General features: G+C 38.2%; 1 protein-coding gene and 1 long non-coding RNA gene across 3 annotated transcripts in view; one reads left to right on the top strand and one right to left on the bottom strand.

Moving 5' to 3' along the window:
• Positions 1–22,388, top strand: part of LOC122205377 — a 150,285-nt gene that overhangs the window by 635 nt on the left and 127,262 nt on the right. The gene's annotated exons all lie outside the window — the stretch shown is intronic.
• Positions 1–22,388, bottom strand: part of MUSK (muscle associated receptor tyrosine kinase) — a 91,244-nt gene that overhangs the window by 5,408 nt on the left and 63,448 nt on the right. The window contains exons 1-4 of one of the 2 annotated variants that reach the window (XM_042913736.1): positions 18,823–18,832; positions 17,657–17,663; positions 9,520–9,783; positions 6,135–6,310 (exon numbers count right to left, since the gene is read on the bottom strand). In XM_042913736.1, the coding sequence (XP_042769670.1) occupies positions 6,135–6,258 (124 nt within the window). In that variant the 5' untranslated portion in view covers positions 6,259–6,310; positions 9,520–9,783; positions 17,657–17,663; positions 18,823–18,832. Of the gene's footprint in view, positions 1–6,134; positions 6,311–9,519; positions 9,784–17,656; positions 17,664–18,822; positions 18,833–22,388 lie in introns of those variants that run through there. The other variant, XM_042913734.1, reaches the window with a different exon arrangement.

The following is a 22,388-nucleotide window of genomic DNA, read 5'->3' as shown; positions in this document are numbered from 1 at the left end:
TCGGTTAAGCATCCGACTTCAGCTCGGGTCATGATCTCGCGGTTTGTGGGTTTGAGCCCCGCGTCGGGCTCTGTGCTGACAGCTCAGGGCTGAAGCCTGCTTCAGATTCTGTGTCTCCCTCTCTCTCTGCCCCTCCCCTGCTCACACACTCTTGCTCTCAAAAGTAAATAAATATTTATTTATTTTTTTTAAATAAATTTAAATAAATTTATTTATTTAAATTTTTTTTAAAAAGTCAGTGCAGTATGAAAACAAGGTAAAATCTACATTTCCCTGGAAACCGACAGATGCCATGTTCATATCACTCTGTAGAGTACAAAGTCCACTGTGTATCTGTTAAAACAACTTTATTAATTTATATTCTTTTAATTGACTGGTAAAGACAAAAACACAGATACAGGGTATTTTAATAATATTGACAAGAATGTTCTAATAGCAAACAATATCCTTTGTACCCTACACAGAAAGAATAAACCCTATTTTCAAATATTTGCGGAATACTGACAGACCTGGTCTGTTTTCAGGCCACAAAAGTAAATCTCAAATTTCAAAGGCAAAAATCATGTGGAATTACTCCTTGACTAAAGTGCAATTAACAGTAGACTGAGTCAAATCCAATGGCACATCTAGAAAAATAAAAAATTCAATAACTTTTCAATCAAAGATTAAAAAGTAGCCACAGTGACAGATTAGAAAATAGTTTGCTGATAGAGGATGTGAGCTTTGGCCAAAGCCGTCCTCAATGGGAAACTCGGTGTTGTCTCTTTCCATTAGATAAAAAGGAAGAAAGTAAATGAACTAGACATTTAACTCAAGACTTTGGAAAAGAAACAAAAACTACAGAAAACAAAAATAGGTGATAAAGTAACAGCCAGGTACAAGCAGTAATTAATAAGTTAGAATACACATACCACAAATGCTAGAATTTAAAAATAGGTCAAGGTTTGGTCTTATCTTTATTAAAGTAGTCTGGTAAGTAGGATTTTAATTTTTAAAAGATAAAAGCATAAACATGAAATTAGGAATGGTAAAGGAGTTATGATAGTAGAATGTAATTATGGAATAACATTTTTTAAATCTTTAGAAAAACGATAGGACCACATTGCCAAATTGGAAAAATCAGAAAATCTGAAGATAGTCATAACCAGGACATTTAAAAGTCTTTATAGAATTACGGAGACATTCTTTTGGTCTCAGAAGAAATAAAATTCCCAGATTTTAGAAAATGTTACAGTAAGAGAAAAATCTATGAAATTATTTTAGAAAGTTATTATAATACTAATATCACACCCTGGCAACATTAGCACCAAAGAAAAGTGCGTTCCTAGATTAAGGAACATAAATTTAAACAATCCTAAACGAAATGTTAGAAAGTGGCTGCAATATAGCAAAAGAATTATATGTTTGATATACAGACATATATTAATATAACACATCACAAAATCAAAAGAAAACTTTTATTGTAGCAGACGCCTAAAGCCGTTTGAAATAGGACACTTGCAAAAGCAGAGATTACAAGGGGTGTCCATGTAGGACTTCTTAGTGTAGCAGTGGACACAGTTATTACGGCCTGAGCACTGGTAGCTGGCAAATGGTTTTAAAGCCCATGGAGACCAAGTCTGGTCCCTTCTGTGACAGGAAGAATATCAGCACAGGACTGAAACTGCAGGAACAGCACAGCAGTGCATTTCGGAGCAATGACAGCATTTCTCATCAGGTGTCACAACAACAGTGGACTTAGCCTTTCCGGGTTCCTTTATGATTGGCTTGAAAGCCGATCTGACTTTCTTTGGACTGAGTCATCTGAAGGTTTTTTAAAAAATCAATCCAAGATGGGTGGGGAGGGGAAAGCTAGACTTCCTGCTAATAATAAAGTAGGAGTAATCATTGAAAGGCAGAAAGAGGTGACTATTTTTGTATCTGGATTTTACAGGGCAGTTCATACTTATTTAACATGGAAAGGAATGCAATGTAATTTGTAAAATTGGTAGTATAATCTCATGAGTAAATATAAGGATAATTTTTTTTATCAAAAATATCACACATATTGGGGCGCCTGGGTGGCTCAGTGGGCTAGGCGCCTGACTTCAGCTCAGGTCATGATCTTGCGGTTTGTGGTTTTGAGCCCCACATCAGGCTCTGTGCTGACAGCTCAGAGCCTGGAGCCTGTTTTGGATTCTGTGTGTGTGTGTCTCTCTCTCTGCCCCTCCCCTGCTCTCACTCTGTCTCCGTCTCTTTCTCTTTCTCAAAAAAAAAAAAAAAAAAAAAAAAAAAAATCACACATATTAAGAGAGTGATCCATGAGGACTTAGTAAGATTTATTTTCAAAATGCAAAAATTGGCATTGTTTGAACAATAATTTTGCTTTATGGATTTAATTATATCTTCCTTTCTGGCTAGTTTTGTTATTCCTTGTTTATTGCCTCTGATCTGTTTGCTGTGGCCTTCCCTAGAGGGACATCGATTATCTCTTTGAATCTAAATTATCAATCCACATCTCCAGCATCTTTTTATCTTTGTCTTCTGTCATCAATTTTACCTCCACCCTTTTCCTTTGAACATCAGGGGAGTTTTTATTCACTCATTCATCCATACATTAAGGTAGTCATTAAGTTAGTATGACATTGGGTCTCAAGAGTACTATGGTGGACACGACAAGTCTTTGTGTTAAGGTGTTTAGCTAGGAAATAATTTGTAAACCGATAATTCTAATAAAATGTAATTCTAATAAAATGTTGTAAGACTGATAAGCTTGTGAACGGCCTGGGACAGCTCAATTCTAGGTCTAGGCAAACTAGGGAGGTTTTCTGGAGTAAGTGTTTAAGTTGAATCAAAAGGGAACAAGCAGTCGAAGGTATGTGTGTGTGGGTGGAGTGGAGGGGGGGGGAGGGGGCAAGTAGGGAGGTAGTGTTCCACAAAGAAGGAGTGGCATGTATCAGGGTCCAAACCAAGGAGTCGGCATGCTTCCCTAAAAATGCATCTGAAAGTTTCATTGTTGAGTTGGGGGAGTGTGTCTAGGTAAGGCTGTAGATACCAGGTCTGGGTCATAAAAGGCCTTGCATGCCCAGGTAGGTAATTTGGACTTGGCCTGGCAGTAAATGGAGAGAATCATCAGAGGGTTTTAAACAGTGGAGTAGCGTGATCAGCCTTTTGCTTTAGAAATATCACCTGCCTGCAGCCTGACCTCCATGGCCGATTTCAAGCTACCAAGACAAAGAAGGTCCTGAATGCAGAGTTGGAAAGAGATGTTCCGTGATGCCCCATCACATAGGATTTCCACTATGCGGATAACAAGGATAAAGAGAAAATCCTCGAAGCTGCTTTCAAAACAGAAACACATTGCTTATAGGAAAAAGTAAGCAGACTCATACCAGACGACCAGTCATTTCCAAACCTAGAAGCTGGAAAAGAGTGAAATCACATCTACAGATTCCTGAGAGAAAAAGAAATGTCACTCAAGGCTATGTCCAGCTCGTTTACCTTTTAACTCTGCAGGTGAAAGCAAGCTAATCTGAACATTGCAAGGAAACAGAGACTCTGTCACCCACAAAGCCATCTGAGGAAACACACGAAGTATGTGCAGCCTTGTGGAACTCAGGAATAGTGAGATGTCTGCTCAGCAGACAAAGTAAATAGTACAAAGACATCGCCAGCTCAAAAAGATATTTCACTTCAGCAAAAGAAGTTATACAAATGAAAACTACTGAAATCTTACTGTGTGTGTTCAAGCAAAAAAAAAAAAATCTTCTGTCACCCTTCTAAGTGAACTGGCAATATCCTTTATAGAGTTTACTCAGAAATCAAGAAACTTCAAGAAATATTTGAGGGCTTTATAATATTCGACTGAATAAGGATGACTTCTTTGCTTAGCTAGCAACCTGCCTGAAAAGCTCAAGCTGGTTTCTTCAGTAATAATCGCATTTAACCAGGGAGCATACTTTTAGACAATTCTCCATGAGATGGTCAGGTGAAATGATCCGTTTATGACATTTGGAGTTCATTTTCTGACATGAACCAAAGATTTCATAAAAATAGGTTAAGAGTAGGAAATTGGTTTATTGTTAGCTAGTTGTAGCTAACAATTTTTATAATCGGTATACAAGGCAGAAACATGGATGCTTTCTGTGTGTGTCCCTGTCTGATCTAGGACTGAAGGTCGGCACCTTCCACATGGTAAACCCCCAGTGAGTGCTTGAATGGATGAATGAGTAAACAAAGGGTAACAAAGACCACCGTTGCCAATTAAAAGTCCAGTCAAAGTAGGCTTTAGCTACCTATATGACAAAGGATTGAAGCATTTCTTTTTCCTTCCTTCAATTTGGAAATAACAATTTGACAGGCTTACAGAATAATAGATTTATAGGGTTTCCATACCGCTCTTGTTTATTAATGCGGAGTGATTCAAGTGGGACCAGTGGCATTCTTTGTTTTTATACTTTTAAGTCTTAGTTCTTGAAGGAAGCTGGTAAAATCAAGGCCTGGCACTTTGCCAGGTGCAGAGGCAATTAGGCCCAGAATATACCTCATAGGAAATGAGTATGATTGAAGCCCTAGAAAGCTCAAATCAGAGGAAGTTAGTTGAAATGAAAAACTCTTCCAATTTCATTCTGAAGATGTCTGCATTCTGGTAGGGTTAAAGCATCATCTGATTCAACTTCGTGTCTAGGCCTCTCTTTGCAAGCAACCATCTTGAGTTCCTTCCTAGGGATTTGGAGGCATCCACTTTTAAAACCATTTGATTTGGGGGCTCCTGGGTGGCTCGGTTAAGTGTCCGACTTCGGCTCAGGTAATGATCTCACAGTTCATGGGTTCAAGCCCCGCATCAGGCTCTATGCTGACAGTTTAGAGCCTGGAGCCTGCCTCCGAGTCTGTGTCTCCCTCTCTCTCTCTCTGCCTGTGCTCTGTCTCTCTCTCTCTCTTCTCTCTCTGAAAAATAATTAAACATTAAAAAAAAAACCCAAACATTTGATTTGACCCTGTAAACTTCATATTGGAAATCAGATGTCTTAAAAAACATATCTTCCAAAGGAAAGATCTCTTGTCACAAATGAAGATCATGAATCGGCTCAATGAAGAAATAAACACTTGTTTTCATCTGTGAATAATTAGATGGTATAAAAATCAAGAATGCAAAATCAGAAGGTGGCATTTTCAGTTGCTTATTTTGTGGCCATTGAAAGGATAAATGAAGTTATAACCTTGGGGTAGGGGATCTCATTTGTATCATTCACTAAATATGCTGCTCTTCATGGCCTAATTAGAAGCTGTAAGCTGAGATCTCTGATGATCTTCCTTCATGTTTTACCCCAGTAAGCAGAGGAAAACAGCCTTTGAGAAGGGGCGTACATCCTGTTCTGGACATCATGTAGTAGGAGTGTAAATACGCATGCACGAATCCAATTACATACACATAAGGGTTCAAGGGCACAAACAAAATTACTTACTTGTTAAGTTTTCTTTTTTATAATCTGAGGGGGAAAGGATAAAAACTTGTTTTAAATGAGCATCCAGATATCTCACATATTCTGTGAGAGAGTGCTAAGAAATGCAAGTTCTCTTTCAGCTTTTCAGCATACAACTGGTCAACATGCTTTGCATTCGAATGAGAAAGGATTGTGTCATTGAAATTAAACCAGCTGTTAGGGCTAACAACATAGCTCTTTACAAACGAAGTTCATTAAACAACATGCAGCGATTCAGCTTTGTTTTGTGAGATCAGCACTTTCAACCATGTGGCTTATTTTTGCATGCTTAGAAATCTGCTTCGTTGGCTAAGAAGGGGGACTTTATTCTTTTATTCCACTCATCTGACATAATATGAGGTTTCTTAGCCATTCTCTGCACATTCCAAAAACCGTTACAAGCTTTTATAAGATCCCCTTATGAAATAAGATCTTAAGCAGCAGTTAAAAGTGCTCTTTAATTTCTTTTTGAACCAAATGGAGTAAACTCTTATGCTGACCTGTGCAATTAGGGTGGACAGTAGGATTCTGTGATTAGGTCTCTAAAAAGGGCAGAACTCAAAAAATAAGTTAGAAATGCTTAGAAATATTAGGAGATTTAAGCTCACAACTTAGTTTCTTCAAAATAGTAAATTTGTTGTAACCTCTACAGTATTGAGAGAACTCTGTTACCTAAATATGGCAGTCTGGTGCAGGCCGTGGGGTCCCAGTGCATGCTGGGGAGTTTGGTGCATTCTGGCACGGGGAGCAGGTGCATTCCAGATCTGTAGAGTCCTCTGTGAGTCTTCTCTTCCATTGCCAGCCATTCTTTTGCACAGAAGAGCTCCTTTACTGCCAGGCAGTATTCTCTAAAATATTTTAGGGAGAACAAAACTTGATGAGTCACAGCATATTAAAGCCAAATTTGTGGCAGAGCCTAGATTCTGTATTTTCAAAAATATCATCACAGTACATTGTCTGCTCTTGCAAAAGCATTTTTTAAAGGATCCTTTATTGTAAATAATGTGAGACTTTATGAAATATAGTGTATATCCCTGAGACGAAATGCTGTCTTGTTTGGTTTTCATAGTGTAGCTAACACTACTGAGGGGGAAAAGAATTTTTAAGCTCAAAAGAAATCCCTGATATGCATTCCCTCATATTCATAGTAAAATAAATACAAAGGCACAGAAACAAGGTGCATTGAGTTTTAAAAATACACATAATAAAAGTCATAGATCATTGTCAATCAGTGTCTAGCCTGAGAGATTCTCCTGTAATCTCAGGGCTAATGGGCAGGGACTGAGGGGCACAGTTGGCCTGTCTGAATGCTTTGCCCATCAGAACAGAAGACATCACCTTCCTGGCAGGTTACAGGAGGGCATATGGTTCCTATCCACCCTGGCCTTGGAGAAGCCACCCCCTGTCCCATTTCCGCATATGCTTCCATCTGAGAAAGTCAGGGTAATGTCTACTTGAATATGAAATGTTATGTTCATTCATGTGTTTTACTGTAAGTGAAGAGACTGAAGAAAGACTAGTTATACTAATTATAATTTTGTGCATTAATACTTATTCAAGCTTATCTTATAAAAAATAGGATAAGACTACATAGGAGAAACCTGGTTAACTCCAAAGTAAGACATTTTGGATTAAAAATAAAAGGAAATTAGAGATTATTAAAGAAATTAGAGATAATAGCAATGTTGTTCATTCAATAGCTAAAGGATTCAGCGAGGAAGGAATTTGTGGTTGTGTATGTATGTGTGTGCATATACATATCTGTGTCATAATGGTGTCTTTTTAAAATAGTCATGCCTACACTGCCACTTTTCTGGGCAACCACCTGTCAGTAAGGGCCAACTGAACATGTGTGGAATGAAAGGGCTTTGCAGATGACTGTGATAGGGTACAATAGGAGTCATGAGAACAACAATAGGATTTTGAATTCTTGATGTGTCCGCAGTGGAAGGGAGAGCAGTGAGGCTTTCAAGCCTCTGAAAACCAGAGGAGAGCCTGAAAAACCAGAGGAGAATTACTTAGCTTGCTTCTGCTTATGCCTTGGCCCCCCCCGCCTCCCCGGGATCACACAAACACAACTTTCTGCATTCATACAGCACAGTTAAACTGTGCAAAAATCAATAGGGGGCAGGTGAAAGAAACTCCACAGCCCACATCATGTGGAGGAAGCAAATACCCTGGAAAGCTATTTTTTATTCTAATCGGAAGAACACATTAGAGAAAGGTTTGTTTTGTTTTGCTTCCATTGCCATGTATTCAAGATGACCCCCATAGAAGAGTCTTTTGCAAGGAAAAAAATCAGGATGAAATGGAAAATAAACTGAAAACTAAGTTAACTTGAACATAGTAGTAACTGAAGAAAATAAAGACCACAGAGAAGTGAAATCAACACCAAAAGTAAAATTGTCATTAAAATCAGTAAAGAAATGTCACTGGAAGACATTGAACAAGTAACAGAGGAAAACTTTACAAGTCCAAACTGAATGCAGACAGAATGCATGAACAGTGAAAATGATGTATGAGGAGACAGCTGAGACGGAAGAGCCAGGAAGAAACCCAGAGTTCGGATAATGTTTCCCAATAAGAAAACTAGAGCACAGAAAAAATGGAAAATACTCAAAGATATACTAAAAGAAAACATTGTTAGGACAAGAAGGAGGTAAACCTGATAATTAAGGTACATTATCCGTTATTTTTATATTAATTATAGGAAAGAAAATAATGAAAAAAGAATTACTCCCAGATGAATTTGACAAATCTTGTGAATCTCAAAGATTAAAAAAGAATCCTCCTACCATTTGGCAAGAGAAAAATATTCCCTACAAAGGAACAAAATTCAGGATTGCCCTATATGTTCTTCATTACAACACAGCCAAAAAACAATTAGAGTGCACAAGATTTTGAGGAAAACTGAATGCAACATAAGACCTAAATAGTCAGTGAGAAATACACACACACACACACACACACACACACACACACACACACACGATCACAACATTATGGTGAAAAATGTTTACGTGTAATCTTCTAAAAATCATCTACTCTAGCTGAACAAGAGATGAATCAAAATTGAGAGCTTAAGAAACAGAAAGATTTTCTATGATATAAATGACAGTGAGCATGAGGGATAAATAACAGAGATCTCTACCAGGTAGTTGGATATATGATGATGCAATCATATGTAAAAGCTAAAAATAGTGGCCTGGTTTTATCAAAACAGAGGTGGAAATGTGCTGTGTTGGTAGTTTTCATGTGTTTTCTTCAAAAGCAAACAATGTCCATTTCTAACGTATACCATGGGTTCAACCGATCTTTTAATCCTCTCTCTTTTACAGATGAGGAAACTGGTTAGCCAAGGTCACATGTATCTAGAAAGAAGTACAAATAGTGTTTGAAAATAGTATTCTATTTGGCTCAAAAGCCAGATTGCTTCCTATCTTTTCTCCATAAGAAGTAAATAAAGGCAAAGATAATTCTATCAAATATGGATTTATGAATTTCCATGTTTAAAGAGTATGGGGGTTTTAAAGAAATAACTATTTATTACAACCCCTCCCCCCCACCGTGAGAAAGGGTGTTAGTACTTCAGTAAGAGCATTGGGTGGAATGTATTTTAAAATAATATACATATGATATAAAATAATACTCTGAAATGCTCACCAAGATCTCCTGTTCATTGGCAAATAATGCTGAAACATTTGAAACGGACATTTTCTCTTCGCTATCTTAGCTTACTCATGAGGTCCATGTTTGTTCAGGTTGTATATATTTATTTCATAGAAAGTAGGGATATTTATGAATATGACAACAATATGAAAAATAGCAAGTATAAGAGAATATTGTACCTTTTATGACATTTTCTAGAAGCTTAGAGTCCTTGTATTATAGGAGGTCATCAGGGAGTTAGATGGTAGGAATTCTGTCCAATTAATTACCTTCTATTTTGGGCAAAAGCCACCTTTTGCCTTTATTGTTGCACATGACAACTTCTTTTGAAAACTCTTCCTGTTTGCAATCAAAATAATTTTCCCATGTCTTTCTTCTTTTATTTTACCTGCAAATGGGTGTAGGAGTAGGTACTGCTCCAGGGTTGCATTCTTGGAAGATGTGGTTACACAGCAAAGCCTCAGCAGCTGGCCGGCAAAATGGGCTCACTGCTTTCAGTTCATTCCAGGCCGTGTGAACCAGTAGTTCTTGGGCCTCCTCAGGGTGTGCATAGGAGTTGTTGAAGAAAACAAGAGCGTCTCTGGCCAGGACAGCATTACATACCTCCCCTCTGTACTGGGCGCAGTAGCCTTTGTTATCTTTCTGTAATTTACTGAAAGAAGAAATGAACAACGTACCCAATCACATGGTGTTTCTTAGCCTTCAGTCCATTTTTTTTTTGATTTCCACCTCTGCATCACAGAAATAGGAGAAGATTGTACTAGCAAATAGGCTGAAATGTTCTATCTGAATACTGTTTTCATTTCCAGCTGTATTTATATCACCTCCAGCTACTCCAGAGGGCTATTATAAGATTGTATGTGAAAATGGATGTGGACAGCTTTGAGAACTATCAAGGACTGAATAGATTTGAGTGTTTTTATTATTTACACTATAAATAGAACTTAACTACTCTTAGGTAAGCCACCTCATATGCTTCTTACAAATGGAGCTGATTTAAGCGAGTAAAAGACATCTTAAAAACATATTCATTGTGATGATTAACAAATGATTAAGCATAATAATTGTGGTGAGCCAGGTTTTTGAACATAGTTTATGTGTTATGATTATTAAATACCTGAGTTTTGTGGAACACGTGCATCTTTGCAACACCTTCTATCCTCAGATTCTCTCACTCAGACGTCTTCCCAGCATTTCATTAAAGAAGAAAAAGAAAGCCACATAGGGAGGAGGAAGCTTGGATATGGCTTTCAAAGGAGCTAAGTAGCATGTTTAGCTTTGCTATTTTCTCTTCACATGATTTGGGGAGAGTCATCTGATCACCCAGAGCCCCAAGGTTCTAATTTGTTGAGTGATGTAAGGAATTATTTGGAACTCAGATTGTGTGTTAATGGGTAATATATGAAGAAAAAATCTAAATTCTATAGAGCTAGCACAAAAATAAGGTTAAAAGCTTATCTGCTGTAACAACTGAGGAGAATAATAGGCAGAATGGAAAAATACTGCTGGTACTCTCTGCACTCATCCACTGCCCCCTAGCGGAATGCTAGGAATTAAGATAATAACTCCTATACTCCCCCGTCACATATTTATTGAGCACTTATTATATGTAGACACTGTGACGGTCTCAACATGTTCTTATGCTTTCCATCAGATCTATATTGTTAACAATGACAAAAAACTAAGTTTATTCTCATTTAGATTTGTACAACTGTTGGAACTTCACATTTCATTATCTTTATATAAAGGATTTTAAGAAAATTAAGTTGGAATTTGTGGGAAATTTTTAAATTGTGAAGAGACCCCATTTGAATTCAAACAATTGATACTTGGATTAGAAACCATCATTGACTAGTGTTTAAAGAAAATCTATTAAATGGTATACAGCTCATTCAGGTAAAACAGTGAATTTTCAAGAAATATTATACTTTGAAATAATGTTTTATAATATAGAATCTTTCTCTAATTCATACTAGCCTTTTACTAATTAGCCAGCATGATTTTATGGCATTACTTCTAGTTCATAGTTCATTTTAAAAGTGAAGGCCTGGGGTGCCTGGATGACTCAGTTGATTGAGCATCTGACCTCATCTCAGGTCATGATCTCCCCACTCCTGAGTTCAAGCCCCATATTCAGCTCTGTGCTGACAGCTCAGAGCCTGGAGCCTGTTTCAGATTCTGTGTCTGCCTCTCTCTGTCTCTCTGCCCTTCCCCCACTCACGCTTTGTTTCCCTCTCTCAAAAATAACTAAGTATTTAAAAAATATTTTTATTTTTATTTATTTATTTAAAAAAATTTTTTTAACGTTTATTTATTTTTGAGACAGAGAGAGACAGAGCATGAATGGGGGAGGGGCAGGGAGAGAATGGGAAACACAGAATCTGAAACAGGCTCCAGGCTCTGAGCTGTCAGCACAGAGCCCGACGCAGGGCTCGAACTCACGGATGTGAGATCATGACCTGAGCCAAAGTCGGCCGCTTAACCGACTGAACCACCCAGGCGCCCCTAAAAAATATTTTTAAATAAAGGCCTTGAATAAGAAAACAGAAAACTCTCATGAAAACTTGGGCCAGATAAGGTTGAGCTAACACCCAAGGAAACTTGGCCTATGGTAACACTAAGAAAGTTCAAGAGAAGCAAGGATGCTGGGCTCTAAGAAATTGAAGAATAATACCTAATAACCAGAAATACTTCAAACTGGTTTACCAAATGGTCTCACATATTAATATAATACCTTGGTATAATACCTTGGGGGATAGATAAAAGCAGGCGGGATTCTTTTCATTTAAAACAAAAACCATGTCATGTAAAATTAGATATTTCCCCTAGTGTTTCTTGGCTGAGCATTATTCATCCAGGTTCTGCCATCACGTATTAACCATTGAATGACTCTCTTTATTTTTCCATAGGTAGTTTTTGAATTAAAAAATTCATGCTTTTTCCTTTAACTATATAAGCAAAAAAAACAAACAGAAAAGGTATACAAAAGAAAAATTAATAAAAATAGCCTCAGAAATGAGAATTACTGGCAATTAATAAGCAATCTCTTTGTGTGTATTTCTGCTGGCTGTCTTAATAAAAGCCAAGAAAAATCTTTGAAACAACCTCAGTTGGCCTGATAGTATTGAGTCCTCATTTATTTATTAGTTACATAATGCGAAAGAAAAAAGAAAAACAGCAGAATACGTATTGAATAGAAATGAGATCTTGGTTGTCATTTCGGTTCTTTCTACCAGCTTGCAGAGAAGTAACCTGTGAAAACCCTTTGCCTGCTGGGAAAAAAACCATACAATACAACATACATGGTTCTTACTAATTATCTGTGCCTCTGTGATGTTCCTAGGGGCATTAAAGACTTAGCTTTGGAAATACATCTATGCTAGGATTAGCTGTACAAGGTCAAGTATATACAGGACCAAATACATATATGTTATGTATAATGATATATACACATACACATATACAGAGACTGCCCAGAGTTTCAGAGTTTAAGCAACTTTTCTTTTTCCTCTCTCTTTTGCAGACTCATAAACCTGTAATTTTTTGTGGTGATCAAATTTTAGAGGCAAGAGCCGGAGGCACGTGGGGCCATTGTTCCTCATCCTCCTAACCCTATCACTTAAACGTTTTAACAGGAGCTCACGGCAAAAACTGGGGGACAAGATGAATGCAAAAAATCTCCACGGGTGTCTTCCGCTCTCTTTTGCAAATGACGAGACCCCTCCCTGTTCAACTGAAGTTGTGTTTCCCTGCTCACAGCTCTGGGGACTACAAATGGAGCAACCCCGAAAGCAGCGGGTCCTGGCCGTCCTACGAACAGTGGGGCAGAGGTCACAGGGATCTGTTCACAGAATGCTGGTTATTTTGGAATGGTCTGCCGGACAAGCTCCAAAAATGCTGGTTCACGTTGCACGTGGAGCCAGTCCCTCTCTTGCCTCTTGACAAATGAAACCTGGCTGACCTCCCTTTCTGTAAAGTTTTTTCTTCTCAGAGACAGCAATGGATATATGATCTCAGGTCCCTCCTTTAACTTAAAACACACAACTCTGCTTGGTCAAACTGAACACTTAAAGGAGCCTCACTACACCTTTTACTCTTATTTCTCTCCACTTTAACAGAGAGGAATCACATCCAGTAGGGCATTTTTTTTATTTTTAATTTTACTTTTTAAAATTTGCATCCAAATTAGCATATAGTGTAGCAAATGATTTCAGGAGTAACTTCCTTAATGCCCTTACCTGTTCACCAACAATGAAGCAACAGGAAGAGAAATCAAGGAATGGATAGAGCACTTTTTTAAATGTGATCTTACAGTTTCTAGGAAGGAGACCTCTTCTCCCTTTGAACACACATTACTTTGCCCCGGGGGCACCTGCAGAGGGCCAGCTGAGGCTAGTTTGGGTTAAGGCAGCCCCGTTCCTCCAGTGGAAACTCTCGCACATTTCTCCACCCTCCCTGGGCGGGGCACGGCTGAGAGCTCTCCTCTGGGGCAGCGTTTCCTCCTTATCCTCGGTTTTGCTTGTCCTGGTATCATACCTGCGGTCAGCCAAGGGCCAGAGGCAGATGCTCCTGCTGACGCAGCAGCAGAAGGTCACAGGTCACACCATACTTTCACACCTGCGTCACTCACCTCTTTTTGCCTCCTCTCCTAAGCATTTTGTCCTCTCACAGCATCACAGGACAGGTGAGTGCGGCAAATGAGATAGTCTGAGAGGCCACATTCACAACTTTCGTTACAGTATATCGTTATCATTGTTCTGTCATATGATTACTGTTGTTAATCTCTTACTGCGCCTAATTTAGAAATTAAACTTTACCACAGGTGTGTATATACAGGAAAAAACCATAGTATATGTCGGGTTCAGGCCTTTCTGTGTTTCAGGCGTCAACTGGGGGGGTCTTGGAACGTATCACCTGTGGATGAGGCGGAACTGCCCTGCAAATGTTCCCTTATGTAGCAACTGCACTTTCCTAACAAGTGTGATGGCGGGTTCAATACCCCTTCCACTGTCCAAAGCAAACTGGAATAATTTTTATTCTTAACTGCCTAGTATCTTTGTATATAATTGATTCTCTAAGGCGGGGATCAGCAAATAGAATCCACAGATCAAATTCTGCCTGCTGCCTGTTTTTATACTGCCTGTGAGCTAAGAATGGTGTTGACATTTTTAAGTGAAAAAAATCAAAAGAAGTGAAAATTACATGAAATTCAAATTGCAGTATCCATAAGTAGCATTTTTTTGGAACAGAGCCATGTTCAACCATTTATGAGTCACCCACAGTGCTTTTTACCCTGCAGCAGCAGAGCTGAGCAGTTACAATAGAGACTGTGTGGCCACAAAGCCAAATATATTTAATATCTGGGCCTTTATGGAAGACATTTGCCAACCCCTGCTCTGTGACATAGATCAAATGTCCTTTTGCTGAAATGCCATATCCAGTGTCCTCAAGAAGGACATGATGTCCTCTGAAAAACACCTCTTGTAGTTCTCCGGGCTGAAATTCATGCCTAGTTTTTGTGTAAAATAAAGATGTAAGGAATGATGATGTAAAGAAGAAAAAGTTTTTAAGTAAAAATTTGAAAATTAATTATATTAGCCAAATATATAAACACTGTGTATTTTACATATTTGTACATATATCAGTTATAATCAGTAAATACATAAGCATATATAGTGTTACATATATTGTATATAGTGTATGTACATAATATATAGTTGTATATACAGTGTAAGTATATTTAGAATCATCCTGTAAATATATTTTTGTATCCTGCATTTAAAAAAATTTATTTTGAGAGAGGGAGGGTGCACGCATGTGCGTGGGGCAGGGAGAGAGGGAGAGAGAATCGCAAGCAGGCTCCATGCTGACAGCCAGTGTGGGGCTTGATCTCACCAACCATGAGGTCATGACCTGAGCCGAAATCAAGAGTCCGACGCTCAATAGATTGAGCTGCCCAGGCACTCCTATATCCTGCATTTTTACTTAGCCTGATATTATAAACATTTACCTGTTCTATTACAGTTTTTCAAAAGCATGGTTTTTAATCACAACAGTTTCCCTTATTGGTAGATACTGACATTACTCATAAATTTCACTAACAAATATAATACTGTTTTCAATTTTGTTGCTCATACACTTATTTTCTTAAAATAGATTGCTAAAAGTGGGTTTATCCAATCAATAGCTACAGCCGTCTTAAGGTTCTTAATAAAAACTGCCAAATGCTCTCTAGGGAGGTTACGGCAGTTTTCCCTCTACCAGCAGTTCGAGAGTGCTTACGTTACCACAGGTGAAAAATAGTATGGACTTTTTCTTTAGCTTTAAATTTTTCATTTGCATTTACTTGCATTTGAAAGATTTATTTCTAAATTTTTTTTTTCAACGTTTATTTTATTTTTGGGACAGAGAGACAGAGCATGAATGGGGGAGGGACAGAGAGAGAGGGAGACACAGAATCGGAAACAGGCTCCAGGCTCTGAGCCATCAGCCCAGAGCCCGACGCGGGGCTCGAACTCACGGACTGTGAGATCGTGACCTGGCTGAAGTCGGACGCTTAACCGACTGCGCCACCCAGGCGCCCCATCAATTTTGTTGCTCATACACTTATTTTCTTAAAATAGATTGCTAAAAGTGGGTTTATCCAATCAATAGCTACAGCCGTCTTAAGGTTCTTAATAAAAACTGCCAAATGCTCTCTAGGGAGGTTACGGCAGTTTTCCCTCTACCAGCAGTTCAAGAGTGCTTACGTTACCACAGGTGAAAAATAGTATGGACTTTTTCTTTAGCTTTAAATTTTTCATTTGCATTTACTTGCATTTGAAAGATTTATTTCTGTCCTTGAGTCCTTGGAATTTGTTCATGCTTCCATTATTATGTTGTCTTGTAATTAATCTTTGTGTGTGCACGTACACCCCTAGTAAAATGTAAATTCCTTGGGGGCAGTGAATACATACAAGTTGTTTTGTTTTTCTGCATTCCAATATAATGTCAGAAACAGAGTGAGTGGTTTAAAAATGTATAGGAAGGGACGCCTGGGTGGCTCAGTTGGTTGAGCGTTTGACTTCAGCTTAAGTCATGATCTCACGGCTGGTGCGTTTAAGCCCCGCGTCGGGCTCTGTGCTGACAGCTCAGAGCCTGGAGCCTGCTTCAGATTCTCTGTTTCCCTCTCTCTCTGCCCCTCTGCTGCTCGTGCTCTGTCTCTCTCTCTCAAAAATAAACATTAAAAATAAATAAATAAAAATGCATAGGAAGGACAGGAGGAATGAATGGCATGTGAAGGAAAGATGGCATCTCTTTTCGTGGTAGCCCGTGTTTTAATTTAACTTTTACCACATTTATGTTGTATATCTGTTCAGTAGATATTCCGTTTCACTGTAGAATCCTTGGGGACAGGACTATCTCTTAGAACTGTGATAAAGCAATGAATGCATCAAAACTGCATGAATTGGCACAAGATTGAGAACTAACCAAGTTTTCTAATGCAATGACTTATTTTATTCCATGGAATTAGAATCAGTGGTTGGAGTTCTAGGTCCTGCTCAGTAACTGTGCTATCTGGGTTAGTAGAGTAGTTACCAGTCTAAGTTCTTGAGTCTGTCTACCTGAGCTCAGATTGACAGCTTTATAGTTTGCCAGCTGTGTGGTCTGGACAGCTCCTAGTGTATCAGGTTCCTTCTATTAAAGAATAGGAATACTCAGAGGTCTTGGCCTATAAAGTCACTGAAATGTTAATATGAAAAAAAAGTGGTGATCATAAATGTCACCACAACACATGTATTATAATTATCAGTATTATTAATTGATAATTCTGAATTTTAGTTTTGTTACTTGTAAAATTAGATGAAAAGTTATGACACTTCAGAGTTTTATGAAAGTCCATCAATTTTACTGAAAATAAAACACTGTAAGTTGCAAAATATTATATGACAAGGTGATACTTTCTTATCTACAGGATAAAACTATGAGTGGAAATTGGGAAGTCTGTTCTGGGTTCAATTTCCAAGCCTGTCACTTACTATTTGTATAAGTCACTGGAACTCTCCAGTTCAAAGAAACTCTCTCAGTTCCTATTCTGTACGCTAGGAGTTAATAATAGTACCTATTTCATAGGGAAGTCCTGAGGATAAATTTAATTTTTTTAATGTTTATTTTATTTTTGAGAGACAGAGACAGAGTGTGATGGGAGGAGAGGCAGAGAGAGGGGGACACAGAATCCGAAGCAGGCTTCAGGCTCTGAGCTGTCAGCACAGAGCTCGATGCAGGGGTTGAACCCATGAGCCGTGAGATCATGCTCTGAGCTGAGATCAGACGCTCAACCAACTGAGCCACCCATGTGCCCCAGGATAAATTTAAATAATGCATGTAAAGTTCTTAGCACAGTGTCTGATGCATATATAGTAAGTATTCAATAGACTTTACCTATCTTCATTAGAAGGTTTCTGAAAGATTACAGTATTTGGCAAATAGCAATAAATGGCAAACAAAAAATCACAACAAAACATGATGTGACAGAGATATCTTACCTCCATTCTATTAACAGGAAAGGAAGGCCCCACAGGAAATCACATTAAAGGGGAAAAGAAACAAAAGTTAGTACATTTTAACCTTAAGATTTGCAAGAAATAGCTTTGATATCTCTAATTCCTAAGTTTCTGGAAAGTTCTCTTCAGTTAGGATGCCAGACACTGCATTAACAGGCATATTTGGAGGAGATGAAGAGCAAACAGGGTCTCCAGGAACTATCCTTTTCAGGCTGGGTCCACCTCAGCCATTATCAGCCCAGGCAGCTTTAAATTCCTAGCCACCAAGGGACTTTGTATCAAGCCTGAAGATCACAGACCAGCCTATATAAAGCACCCACGGGACCCAAACCACAAGACAACTCTGCCACTGGGCAGATAGAAAAGAGGAAAGGAGCCATCAGGAAATTCTTCTAGAGAAAATGGTATATAATTTGGAGGGGTAAAGGCAGGTTCTAATAGCAGCTGAGCAGAGAAACCTGTTGAAATACCAGAGGCCAAGGTTATGTATATGAAAGAGCCCTCAATTTGAGATATAAAAGGAGGATTCAATACCGTGAAGATGTGCCAGTCAGTGCCAAAGAGAACCCAGCCATAGTACTTGGGAGGAGGTACTCAGATTAGATAGGCTTCTATTTTGTGGACAAGCAAGGAAAGAAAAATGAAACTCATTTAAGGATGCTTGGTTGTCTTGAGAATATTAAGAGAATCAGAGGGCCTTCCATGTGTTTCTAACAGATATTCCCCCAGTCACATTTTGTTTTGGGAGGAGGCTGGGGAGCAGGCGGGGATTCCAAGAACGTTGTAATTATAAATAAGTGCTTTGATTTCAAAACTAGATTTTTTAAAATTCCCAAAATTTCCAACAGTCGTCAATATGTTCAGTATCCTTAAATTTATCTGGAAAAGTCAGTAAAATTTTGGCTGTCTTCTAAAACACACAGTAAACTTTAATATGAGAAAGCTGCCCAATTGTAAAAAGAATGCTCGCCCCTTAGGCCTAACTGCAGGACAGCTGGTAGCAATTTAGTGTGGCTACTGGCTGTTACTCGTATATTCTTTTCCCTTTCATTTCAAACAAAAACAAACACCTTTAATCAGTTTGAAACCAGATAGCCACCACCAAACACGAGGGCGCAGTGTCTGTTTTGTTGGTAAGAGCACTCTACCTGTCCTGGACGAAGCACTGAGTGATAGAGGTGGTCACGCGCCCCTACTCATCACCATGTGTCTCTTTATTGGGAAGAACATTGCAGGGACACGGGAATGTGACTATAAGACATGAGAGAGACCATGATCCATGGTAGTTAGTACATTCAGTTAGCTATATCCATTGTGAAAATATTTCAAACTTCCTTTTTTTTTTTTTTTTTTTTTTCGGTAATAGTGTGAAACATCAACTCCTAAAATACAGAGTCGAAAAATATGTGGTCCATTGTGGGCGTGGGGAACTCCAATACTACCACATCGTATTTCTCCCTATGCCTATTTTTGGATATGCTACATATATTTATTTGAGTTTTAAATTGAGTGACTGGACACCCCAGACCCTGAGGTCAGTCCAAAGAAGGGGCATTGCAAATGGTGGGGATTAGAGTGAGTGGCTTATATTAGAGGAGGGATGGGAACACAGACTCATTCCTATACTCTCAGGCTGGCTAAAGATAGACAGAACTCGGAACCTTAGTCTTACAGGAGGGACCTGTTGATGCCACTGAGAGTGGAAAATACAAGCTTTTCCTCCCCTGCACCCCTGGGTCTATTTTTTTGCCAGCTTTATGGAGATATAATTGACATATGATGTTAAGTTTAAGGTATATACTTATATAATGCAAAATGATTACCATCTTAGCATTAGCTAACACCTCCATCTGTCACATAATTACCATTTCTTTTTTGTGGTGAGGACACTTAAGATCTATTCTCATAGCAACTTTCAGTATAATACAGTATTATTAACTATAATCACCATATGTACAAAGATTCCCAGAACTTATTCATCTCATAACTGGAAATGTGTACCCTTTGACCAACATCTGTTTCCCTCCACCACCCAGCATGGAGTAACTACCACTGTATTCTCTGTTTCTATGAGTTAGACTTTTTCAGATTCCACATATTTGTGATATATATCTGTCTTTCTCTGACTTCCATCACTTAGCATAATGCCCTCAAGTTACATTCATGTTGTCACAAATAGCCAGATTTCCTTCTTTATCATGGCTGCATAGTATCCCATTGTATGTATATGTGTATATGAGATACTAGAAGATATATGATAAGATATTATATATATATGTATATATGTTCCTTATCCATTTGTTGACAGAAGCTTAGGTTGCTTCCGTATCTTGTAACTGGTATCTACTGTTTCGATATGCTGTGAATAATGGTGCAACAAATATGAGAATGCAGATACCTCTTCGATGTCCTGTTTTTTTTTCCTTTGGATGGATACCCAGTAGTGGAGTTGCCAGATCACATGTTACCTCTATTTTTAATTTCTTGAGAACCTTCCATTCTGTTTTCCATAGTGGCTGAACCAATTTACATTCCCACCGACAGTGCACAAGGGTTTTCTTTTCTCTACATCCTTGCCAACACTTATTAACTCTCATCTTTTTTTGGATAGTGATTCTAATAGGTATGAGGTAACACCTCATTGTGATTTTGATTTGCATTTCCCTGATGATTAGTGATGTTGAGCACCTCTTCATGTACCTGTTTGCCATCTATATGTCTTCTTTAGGAAAATGTTCAGACCCATTGCCCATTTTTTTTAAATGGAATTGTCTTTTGCTCTTCAGTTGTATGAGCTCTTTATATATTTTGGATATTAACCCCTTCTCAGATACGTGATTTGAGAATATTTTCTCCCATTTCTTAGGAAGCCTTTTCATTTTGTTGATGGCTTCCTTTGTTGTGCAGAAGCCTTTTAGTTTGATGTAATCCCATTGGTTTATTTTTGATCATTTTTTTTGCTTGTGCTTTTGGTGACATATATCCAAAAAGACATCACCAAGACTGATGTCAAAGAGCTTACTGCTTATGTTTTTTTTCAGGTCTTATGTTTAGGACTTTAATCAATTTTGAGTTGCTTTTTGTGTGTGGTATAAGGTAGGGGTCCAGTTTCATTCTTTTGTATGGTTATCCAGTTTTCCCAGTACCATTTATTGAAAAGACTGTTCTTCCCCCATTGTGTATTCTTGGCTTCTTTGTAGTAAATTAATTGACTATATACATGGGAGTTTATTTCTGGGCTCTTGAGTCCATTGGTCTGTGTCTGTTTTTATGCCAATTTCATACTATTTTGAATTTTATAGCTTTGTAATATAGTTTGAAATCAGGAAATGTGATGTCTCCAGCTTTGTTGTTCTTTCTCAGGATTGCTTTGGCTGTTCATGATCTTTTGTGATCCCATACAAATTTTAGGATTGTTTGTTCTATTTCTGTGAAAAATGCCATGGGAATGTTAATAGGTATTGCATTGAATCTGTAGCTTACTTTGAGTGATATGGACATTTTAACAATGTTAATTCTTCTGATTCATGAAATAGGATATCTTTTTATTTTTGTCTTCAATTTCTTTCATCAAAATCTTTTCTTTTAGTTTTCAGCATTCAGATCTTTTACCTTCTCAGTGAAACTTATTGCTAAGTATTTTATTGTTTTTGATGTCATTGTAAATGGGAGGATTTTCTTTTCTTTCTCAGATGTTTTGTTGTTAGTGTATAAAAACACATCTGATTTCTATATGTTGATTTGTATGCTGCAACTTTACTGGACTTGTTGATTAGTTCTAATGGTTTTTTGGTGGAGTCTAGGATTTTCACTATGTAAGATCCTGTCATCTGCAGGCAGATAATTTTACTTCTTCCTTTTCTTTTTTTAAATTTTAAAAGTGTTTTATTTATTTTTGAGAAGAGAGACAGAGACAGAGAGAGACAAAGACAGAGTACAAGTGGGGGAGGACAGAGAGAGAGGGAGACAGAGAATCCAAAGCTGTCATCACAGAGCCCAATGTAGGGCTTAAACTTGTGAACTGCGAGATCATGACCTGAGCCAAAGTCGGACGCTTAACAGACTGAACCACCCAGGTGCCCCTCTTCTTCCTTTTCAATTTGGATGTCTTTTATTTTTTTTCATTGCCTAACTGCTCTAGCTAGGACTTCTAGTACTATGTTGAATAGAAGTGGTGATAGTGGGTACCCTTGTCTTGTTCCTGATTTTAGAGGAAAAGCTTTCAACCTCTCACCATTGAGTATGATGGCTGTGGGTTTGCCATAGATGGCTTTTATTGTGTTGAGGTATGTTCCTTCTATATCTAGTGCGTTGAGCATTTTTATCATGAAAGGATATGGCACTTTTTCAAATGCATTTCTGCATCTATTCAGATGATCATAGGGTTTTTATCTTTCCATAAATGTGGCATATCACATTTATTTAATTGCATATGTTGGACCATCCCTGCATCCTAGGGATCAATCCCACTTGGTCATGATGAGTGTCTTTTTTTGTTTTTGTATTTTATTTTGGAGAGACAGAGAGAGAGAGAGCAAGCAGGGGAGAGGGGCAGAGGGAGAGAGAAAATATTAAGCAGGCTCCATGCTCAGCACAGAGACTGATGTGGAGCTCGATCCCACAATCCTAGGATCATGACCTGAGCCGACATCAAGAGTCGGATGCCCAACTGATGGAGCACCCTGATAAGTGCTCTTTTTAATATGTTAATGAA

The sequence above is a fragment of the Panthera leo genome, chromosome D4 (genome assembly GCF_018350215.1).
Source record: "Panthera leo isolate Ple1 chromosome D4, P.leo_Ple1_pat1.1, whole genome shotgun sequence".
NCBI classification, from domain to species: Eukaryota; Metazoa; Chordata; class Mammalia; order Carnivora; family Felidae; genus Panthera; species Panthera leo.
Note: the sequence above shows the minus strand (reverse complement) of the source record. Positions and strands in the feature narration are given on the sequence as shown.